Source organism: Salmo salar, unplaced genomic scaffold (assembly GCF_905237065.1).
Source record: "Salmo salar unplaced genomic scaffold, Ssal_v3.1, whole genome shotgun sequence".
Classification (NCBI taxonomy): domain Eukaryota; kingdom Metazoa; phylum Chordata; class Actinopteri; order Salmoniformes; family Salmonidae; genus Salmo; species Salmo salar.
Window position 1 is genome coordinate 254659 of NW_025548505.1, and position 9712 is coordinate 264370.

Sequence of the window (9712 nt, forward strand, 5' to 3'; positions counted from 1 at the left end):
CTGTTTTATTAGATAGTACTCACTGTATTTACTGGTGTTAATCAGATCAATGTCCATGTTTTATAAGATAGTACTCACTGTATTTACTGGTGTTAATCAGATCAATGTCCCTGTTTTATTAGATAGTACTCACTGTATTTACTGGTGTTAATCAGTTCTCCAGTCTTCTCTTCTTCGTCCTCCTCTAATGTGACAGTCATCTCCCCCTCTTCATCCTCCACTCCAAAGACTGCATCTTCCTACTCTTCTTTAACTGTAACATCCTCCTCCTCTTTCACTCTGAACGCGTCTTCCTCTTCTTTAACTGAAACGTCTTTCTCTTCTTCTTTCACGGTAACAGCTTCACCCTGTACTTGTCTTTGTAGTGTGACATCCTCCTCTTCCTCTTTCACGACAACGTTCAGCCACAGTCCTTCTTTCTCCGTCCAGCAGACCTCATCTTTAGCAGGAGAAGAGTAGCTTAGTGAACTCATGGTCGGGGATAACAGCTAGTTAGCATTAGCGACTAGACTAGTGCTAACTTAACCAGCCAGCTAGTTGACTTACAGCGTAAATATTAAATTAAATGGGGTAGCTGGTTGTTTCCACATAAGTATGTTTAAATCATAGTAGCAAATAAACCACGAAATTGTCTAAAGAACTTGAATGTTCCGACTTTGTTGGCTAGCGAGCTACCGAGGTGGCTGCAGTTGTTGAAGAAGCGTTCCGTCCACTAGATTATACGTCACACTAGAAACATCGCCTGAAAGACACATATCGCCATCTGCTGTCTGGAGGGAGGAAACGCAGTTGAGGAGGGAAAACTATTTTTATTCTTCATTGAATTATAATATTATAAAGCAGTTTAGGGAAACGTTTTTTTCCTCTCCATTAAATATTAATATTATATCAACACGTACAAAGAGCAACAAGTGTTGTTTGATTAGTTCATTTTTTTTATGAGAATTTAAAACAAACTACATCTACTCCACATCTGTATTTCTGATTCAGTCAAATAACTAGATATCAAAATAAGCACCTAGTTATTGGTACCCTTGATAATGATGAGCAAAAATGACTGTATGAAATAAATAAATAAACTTTACCCACTACCAGGATATTTTAGCCCAAAACCTGGTTACCTCTCTGCTAGGAGGCTGAAACTTGGCCATAAGTGGATCTTCCAGCAAGACACATCAACATCCACAAAGAAATGGTTAATTGAGCACAAAAATCAACATTTTCAATGGCCATCTCAGTCTTCGGACTTGAACTCCATTGAAAATCTGTGGTTTGAATTGAACAGGGCAGTCCATAAGACAGACTAAATAAATCAAAGACCTGGAGAGATTCTGTATGGAGGAATGGTCTAAGGTCCCACCCAATGTGTTCTCTAATCTCATTAAACATTTCAGTGTCGTTATCCTCCCAAGGGGAGGGTGCTGGAGTACTGAAAACATGGGTGGCAATAATTCAGACCCCAACCTTTTGAGAATTACATTTTAAACTAAATCTCTTTCTCTGAGCAATTGTATTAGTATAAAATAATATAATTTCCTTTTTTTGTGTTGGTGTAACAATACATCATGTAGATGTATATAATGAACAGACTAGGTCTATACTGCTCCTACATGGTGTAACAATACATCATGTAGATGTATATAATGAACAGACTAGGTCTATACTGCTCCTACATGGTGTAACAATACATCATGTAGATGTATATAATGAACAGACTTGGTCTATACTGCTCCTACATGGTGTAACAATACATCATGTAGAAGTATATAATGAACAGACTAGGTTCTATCCTATTCTACTGTATCTGTCTATGTATTACTCATCTCATATGTATATACTGTATTCTATCCTATTCTACTGTATCTGTCTATGTATTACTCATCTCATATGTATATACTGTATTCTATACTATTCTACTGTATTTTAGTCTATGCCACTCTGACATTGCTCGTCCAAATATTTATATATTCTTAATTCCATTCCTTTACTTTAGATGTGTGTATTTGTTGTGAAGTTGTTACATATTATTGCACTGTTGTCCTTGAGTGGTCCAGCCAGAGCCCGGACTTGAACCCGATCAAACATCTCTGGAGAGACCTGAAAATAGTTGTGCAGCGATGCTCCCCATCCAACCTGACAGAGCTTGAGAGGATCTGCAGAGAAGAATGGGAGAAACTCCCCAAATACAGTTGTGCCAAGCTTCTAGCGTCATACCCAAGAAGACTCAAGGCTGTAATCGCTGCCAAAGGTGTTTCAACAAAGTACTGAGTTAAGGGTCTGAACACTTATGTAAATGTAGGATTGGGCCGTTGTCATCAAACTTCCATGATTAGTAAGAATTAGGGTAGATTTATAGGACTATTGTTTTTATGATTCATACATACTTTCCTAACCCTAAAATGTACCTAAATAATCTACAAGATCAGAGTATTTTTAAATCTACCAGTTGGTGTTGAAACAGAGACGAATGATGACTTTCTTGAATTGATCCCTAGTTTCTGACTCCGTGTATTCTATTGAGTCCGTCAACAAAATGAGAATTAAAAGGTATTTAAAGGTACAACATTCTAATTAAAGGTATTACCGTATTTAAAAGAATGGCTTAAGATGAAATGTACTCTAAACCCTATTGAATGAAAACTCCATGACAAAATCTGTTGGCCAACAACTGTGAGGGTTTTCAGCCAGGTATCAACACATGCAGAGTGTGAGTAAGCAAGACATACATTCCTAAATGGGGATCGGCCCCAGTCTCCTGGTAAAACACCAGAACCCTCCCCTACAGCATTTATGTTCATTTTGAGAAAGTAGCACTACAGTCTCCAGGTAAAAAACTACTTTTGGGTAAAAATAGACGCGACACCTGTCTATGAATTTGAGAGGTTACATTGATGCTCCAGATACTCAACTAGTCTAAAGCAGACCCGTTTTATTGCTTCTTTAATCATAACAACAGTTTTCAGCTGTGCTAACATAATTGCAAAAGGGTTTTCTAATGATCAATTAGCCTTTTAAAATGATAAACTTGGATTAACTAACACAACGTGCCATAGGAACACAGGAGTGATGGTTGCTGATAATGGGCCTCTGTACGCCTATGTAGATATTCCATTAATAATCATCTGTTTCCAGCTACAATAGTCATTTACAACATTAACAATGTCTACACTGTATTTCAGATCAATTTGATGTTATTTTAATGGACAAAAAATGGCTTTCTTTTAAAAACAAGGTTATTTCTAAGTGACCCCAAACTGTTGAACGGTAGTGTACATCTACATCCTCCCATGTTGCTGAACCACTGATCAATAACTCCCTATTACAGGAAAAAACACTATTTCCATTGGTTGTTAGTACTGTACTGACCTCTCGTCCTCTGTCTCTCTCGTACTCTGCCTTGTGTATTTATCTTCAAAATATTCTTATAGTCCCAACATAGAACCAAATAGACTTCCCAAAAATAATATGGCATTTACTTTATTTCACATTTATTTAATCAGATATGTCAATTGAGAACCAATACGCATTTACAATGACAATCTGAATGAAGAAATACTAATATCAATATATTTAATAATTAACATGTTTGAAATATCCCAATGATATAGTGAACAACATTTAGGGGTTTACACTTGCATTCAATCAATCTTAAGTTCATAATCAAAACATTTTTTTTACTCTTTTAATCCGATTTTCGACATGATCATGTCTTGAGCTGGGAAAAACATGTAGACCTATTTTTCAGTATGATTTCATTCATACAATATTATTTAATGTAGAATGAACAAAAACACAATTTCTCAATCAAAAACATAAGTCAGAACACAGCCTCTCTATTCTCTCATGTGATTTCAGGTCCTCTGACTGGGAAAATGTCTTTTCACAATGAGAGCAGTGGTATGTCTTCTCCTCCTGTGTATTAGTATGTTGGAAAGGCTTTTCTCCTGTGTGTGTTCTCTCATGCTTTTTCAAGCTCCCTAACCGGGTAAAACTCTTTTCACATCGGGAACATTTGTAAGGCTTTTCTCCTGAGTGTATTCTCTCATGCGCTTTCAGGCTCCCTCGATGGGTAAAACTCTTTTCACAATTGGAACAGTGGTAAGGCTTTTCTCCTGTGTGTATTCTCTCATGCTCCTTCAGGCTCGCATACCAACTAAAATTCCTTCCACAGTGGGAACAGTGATAAGGCTTCTCTCCAGTGTGTCCCCTCTCATGTGGTTTCAGGCTCCCTAACTGAGTAAAACTCTTTACACAGTGGGAACAGTGGTACGGCTTCTCTCCAGAGTGTCTTCTCATATGTATTTTCAGGTTCCCTAACCCAGTAAATATCTTTCCACACTGAGAGCAGTGGTAGGTCTTCCTATCTTCTGTGTGTATTTCTTCATGTTGTTTCAGGTACCGTAACTGGGTAAACCTCTTTCCACACTGGGAACATTGGAAACTCTTTTCTCTTGTGTGTGTCCTCTCATGCTCTTTTAGGTTCCCTAACTTGGTAAAACTCTTTCCACAGTGGGAGCATTCGTAAGGGTTTTCTCCTGTATGCGTTCTCTCATGTACTTTCAGGTTCCTTAACCACTTAAAACTCTTTTCACACTGGGAACAGTGGTGTTGTCTCGCTGGTTTGGGCGTCTCTGGGTCTGGTTCCCTTGAAGGAGTCTCCCCGCTGTCAGAGTGAGAGTCTGGTCCCTCTCCTACCAAAGACAGAGTATTTAGTTCAATATTAAACAGAGAACTGAATTAAACCTCCATAAAATAAAACTGTCTTCCTGTGAGGCTAGATTCCTCAAAAACCTGAAGTCAGTTTTCAGAACATTACATAATTTAATAAAAACTTGGTGGCTGCCCTAATAATAATAATAATGTAGAACATAAAATCTAATCTTTCTCACATGTTTATAGGCTGAGCAGAGCTCTACAATAGGGAAAAGGGGGATACCTAGTCAACTGAATGGATTCAACTGAAATGTGTGTCCCGTATTTAACCCAACCCCTCTGAATCAGAGAGGTGCGGGGGGCTGCCTTAATAGACATCCACGTCATCGGCAGCCAGGGAACAGTGGGTTAACTTCCTTGCTCAGGGGCAGAATGACAGCGTTTTTACCTTGTCAGCTCGGGGATTTGATCCAGCAACCTTTCGGTTACTGGCTCCTACCTGCCAGGCTACATAATGTCGTATTTTAGGCTGAGCAGAGCTCTATAATAATAGATAATGTCATGTTTATAGGCTGAGCAGAGCTGTATAATAATAGATCATGTTTATAGGCTGAGCAGAGCTGTATAATAATAGATAATGTCATGTCTATAGGCTGAGCAGAGCTCTATAATAATAAATAATGTCATGTTTACAGGCTGAGCACAGCTCTATAATAATAGATAATGTCATGTTTACAGGCTGATCAGAGCTCTATAATAATAGATAATGTTTATAGGCTGAGCAGAGCTCTATAATAATAGATCATGTTTATAGGCTGAACAGAGCTCTACAATAATAGATAATGCCATGTTTATAGGCTGATCAGAGCTCTATAATAATAGATAACGTCATGTTTATAGGCTGATCAGAGCTCTATAATAATAGATCATGTCATGTTTATAGGCTGAGCAGAGCTCTATAATAATAGATAATGTCATGTCTTCAGGCTGATCAGAGCTCTATAATAATAGATAATGTCATGTTTATAGGCTGAGCAGAGCTCTATAATAATAGATAATGTCATGTTTACAGGCTAATCAGAGCTCTATAATAATAGATAATGTCATGTTTACAGGCTGATCAGAGCTCTATAATAATAGATAATGTCATGTTTCCAGGCTGATCAGAGCTCTATAATAATAGATAATGTCATGTTTACAGGCTGATCAGAGCTCTATAATAATAGATAATGTCATGTTTATAGGCTGAACAGAGCTCTATAATAATAGATAATGTCATGTTTATAGGCTGAGCAGAGCTCTATAATAATAGATAATGTCATGTTTATAGGCTGAACAGAGCTCTATAATAATAGATAATGTCATGTTTATAGGCTGAGCAGAGCTCTATAATAATAGATCATGTCATGTTTACAGGCTGATCAGAGCTCTATAATAATAAATAATGTCATGTTTATAGGCTGAACAGAGCTCTATAATAATAGATCATGTTTATAGGCTGAGCAGAGCTCTATAATAATAGATCATGTTTATAGGCTGATCAGAGCTCTATAATAATAGATAATGTCATGTTTATAAGCTGAGCAGAGCTCTATAATAATAGATCATGTTTATAGGCTGATCAGAGCTCTATAATAATAGATCATGTTTATAGGCTGAGCAGAGCTCTATAATAATAGATAATGTCATGTTTATAGGCTGATCAGAGCTCTATAATAATAGATAATGTCATGTTATAGGCTGATCAGAGCTCTATAATAATAGATCATGTTTATAGGCTGAACAGAGCTCTATAATAATAGATAATGTCATGTTATAGGCTGAACAGAGCTCTATAATAATAGATCATGTTTATAGGCTGAACAGAGCTCTATAATAATAGATAATGTCATGTTATAGGCTGATCAGAGCTCTATAATAATAGATAATGTCATGTTATAGGCTGAACAGAGCTCTATAATAATAGATCATGTTTATAGGCTGAGCAGAGCTCTATAATAATAGATCATGTCATGTTATAGGCTGAACAGAGCTCTATAATAATAGATAATGTCATGTTTATAGGCTGATCAGAGCTCTATAATAATAGATCATGTTTATAGGCTGATCAGAGCTCTATAATAATAGATCATGTTTATAGGCTGATCAGAGCTCTATAATAATAGATAATGTCATGTTATAGGCTGATCAGAGCTCTATAATAATAGATCATGTTTATAGGCTGATCAGAGCTCTATAATAATAGATAATGTCATGTTTATAGGCTGATCAGAGCTCTATAATAATAGATAATGTCATGTTATAGGCTGATCAGAGCTCTATAATAATAGATAATGTCATGTTATAGGCTGATCAGAGCTCTATAATAATAGATAATGTCATGTTTACAGGCTGATCAGACCTCTATAATAATAGATAATGTCATGTTTATAGGCTGAACAGAGCTCTATAATAATAGATAATGTCATGTTTATAGGCTGATCAGAGCTCTATAATAATAGATCATGTCATGTTATAGGCTGATCAGAGCTCTATAATAATAGATAATGTCATGTTTATAGGCTGATCAGAGCTCTATAATAATAGATAATGTCATGTTATAGGCTGATCAGAGCTCTATAATAATAGATAATGTCATGTTATAGGCTGAGCAGAGCTCTATAATAATAGATCATGTCATGTTATAGGCTGATCAGAGCTCTATAATAATAGATAATGTTTATAGGCTGATCAGAGCTCTATAATAATAGATCATGTTTATAGGCTGATCAGAGCTCTATAATAATAGATAATGTCATGTTATAGGCTGATCAGAGCTCTATAATAATAGATAATGTCATGTTATAGGCTGATCAGAGCTCTATAATAATAGATCATGTCATGTTATAGGCTGATCAGAGCTCTATAATAATAGATAATGTCATGTTATAGGCTGTATTTGATCCAATGTAAATAACGTTTTGTTGGTGTCCCACTTCATCTCTAAAGTAATAATTACCATACTTTCTAAATGATAATTCTTTAGTTCAGCCTTTCCTTGAAATGGCTATTTTATTTTATGTTTTTTTGTAGACTTACAAACGTTTGCTAATATGTTCAGTCTCCCCAAAACGCTTGTCCTTTTGCTAATATGTTCAGTCTCCCCATAACACATGTCCATTTCATGTCAATAATGCATCTTATTTTATGTATTTCTCCAACATTATTTAGAAATCTGCTTTTTGTTGGTATACACACTCTACACAAGGCCTACAATGGACACACGTCAAAAGTTTCATTTATAACTTGTTTGCCATTCTGTGAGACAATTAAGTTGTGATTTTGTGGTGGGAGGGACTCTGATGGTATACACATGTCACAGTTAAGCAATAAGACCAGAGGAAGTGTGGTATATGGCCAATATAGCACGGTTAAAGACTGTCCTTATGCACGACGCAACACAGAGTACCTGGATACAGCCCTTAGCCGTGGTATATTGGCCATCTATCACTGAGGTGTCTTATTGCAATTATAAACTGGTTACCAACGTAATCAGAACAGTAAAAATACATGTTGTCATACCCATGGTATACGGCCTGATATACCACGGCTGTCAGCCAATCAGCATTCAGGGATTTAATCACCCATTTTAAAATGTAGCTTCAACATATTATAACATAAATTCCTAGAGTACAGAACAACATTTTCAAGTATAGAATTTCAGTAGCATGCTGCTTTAAAACAACACATTCGTTCAAAACCTTTGCAGTTAGAGCTCGTTTTTAAGACAGTACTTACTGGTGGTAATCACATCTCCTGACTCCTCTGTCAATATGACAGTTCTCTCTCCCTGTTTCCCCTCCTTCACTTCAAAAACTACATCCTCCTCTTTCACCTCTTCCTCTTCTTTCACGGTAACAGCCTCACCCTCTACTTCTTGTTTTACTGTGACATCCTCCTCTTCCTTCTCCTCTTTCACGACAATGTTCAGCCCCAGAGCTTCTTTCTCCGTCCAGCAGACCTCCTCTTCTTTAACAGGAGGGGAGTAGTTTAGGGAGCTCATGTTCGGGGATGTTAGCTAGCTAGCTAGTTAGCATGAGCGACTAGTTTAGTGCTAGGCTAATTTATCAAGCCAGCTAGTTGACTAACAATGTACCTATAACATTTAAATGGGGGCAATTAACTAGATGTCAGAAGTATATTTAAAAAACAGAGGCAAATATGCACAGAAACAGTCTAAATGTTTCGGCTGTTGGCTACCGAGGTGGCTGACTCGCTGTTGTTGATCCGTTCCGTCCACTAGATTATACGTCACGCTGCAGCATCGCCTGAAAGACGCACATCGCCGTCTGCTGACTGGAGGGAAACGCAGTTGTTGTTGCACACAAATGTATTTTTCATTCCTTTCATTAAATAATAATATTATATTGAGACGTTCAAAAAGAGCAGTGCATATTTTGAGTGAGAATTTAAAACATACTGTCCTTCACATCTGTATTTAAGGCAGTTTCATATTCATTCATTTAAAGAAACCCACTGGTCACACTGGTTGAATTATCTGTCAAAATAGGAACTCTGCAGCCTAGTTGAACAGTGATCTATGTTCTATTAACGCTGCTGGGAGCAAACTGGAGAGTAGCTAGAGGAAAACAAACCTAACTGCATGTCCAGGCCCTGGTATATCATCAGACTGCATACAAACCTAACTGCATCCCAGTCCCTGGTATATCACCAGACTGTACAAACCTAAGTGCATCCCCAGTCCCTGGTATATCACCAGACTGTACAAACCTAACGGCATCCCCAGTCCCTGGTATATCACCAGACTGTACAAACCTAACTGCATCCCCAGTCCCTGGTATATCACCAGACTGTACAAACCTAACTACATCCCCAGTCCCTGGTATATCACCAGACTGTACAAACCTAACTACATCCCCAGTCCCTGGTATATCACCAGACTGCATACAAACCTAACTGCATCCCCAGTCCCTGGTATATCACCAGACTGTACAAACCTAACTGCATCCCCAGTCCCTGGTATATCACCAGACTGTACAAACTTAACTACATCCCCAGT

At 37.4% G+C, this 9712-nt stretch overlaps 1 protein-coding gene across 1 annotated transcript; it reads right to left on the bottom strand.

The window, feature by feature from the left end:
* Window positions 1–3461: 3461 nt before the first annotated feature.
* LOC106600460 (zinc finger protein 239) lies at window positions 3462–8916 on the bottom strand. Its single transcript, XM_045712463.1, has 2 exons — window positions 8431–8916; window positions 3462–4691 (listed from the first exon to the last, which is right to left on the bottom strand). Exons 1-2 carry the CDS (start codon window positions 8693–8695, stop codon window positions 3805–3807), a joined length of 1152 nt encoding a protein of 383 aa, XP_045568419.1. The 5' UTR covers window positions 8696–8916; the 3' UTR covers window positions 3462–3804.
* Window positions 8917–9712: the final 796 nt, after the last annotated feature.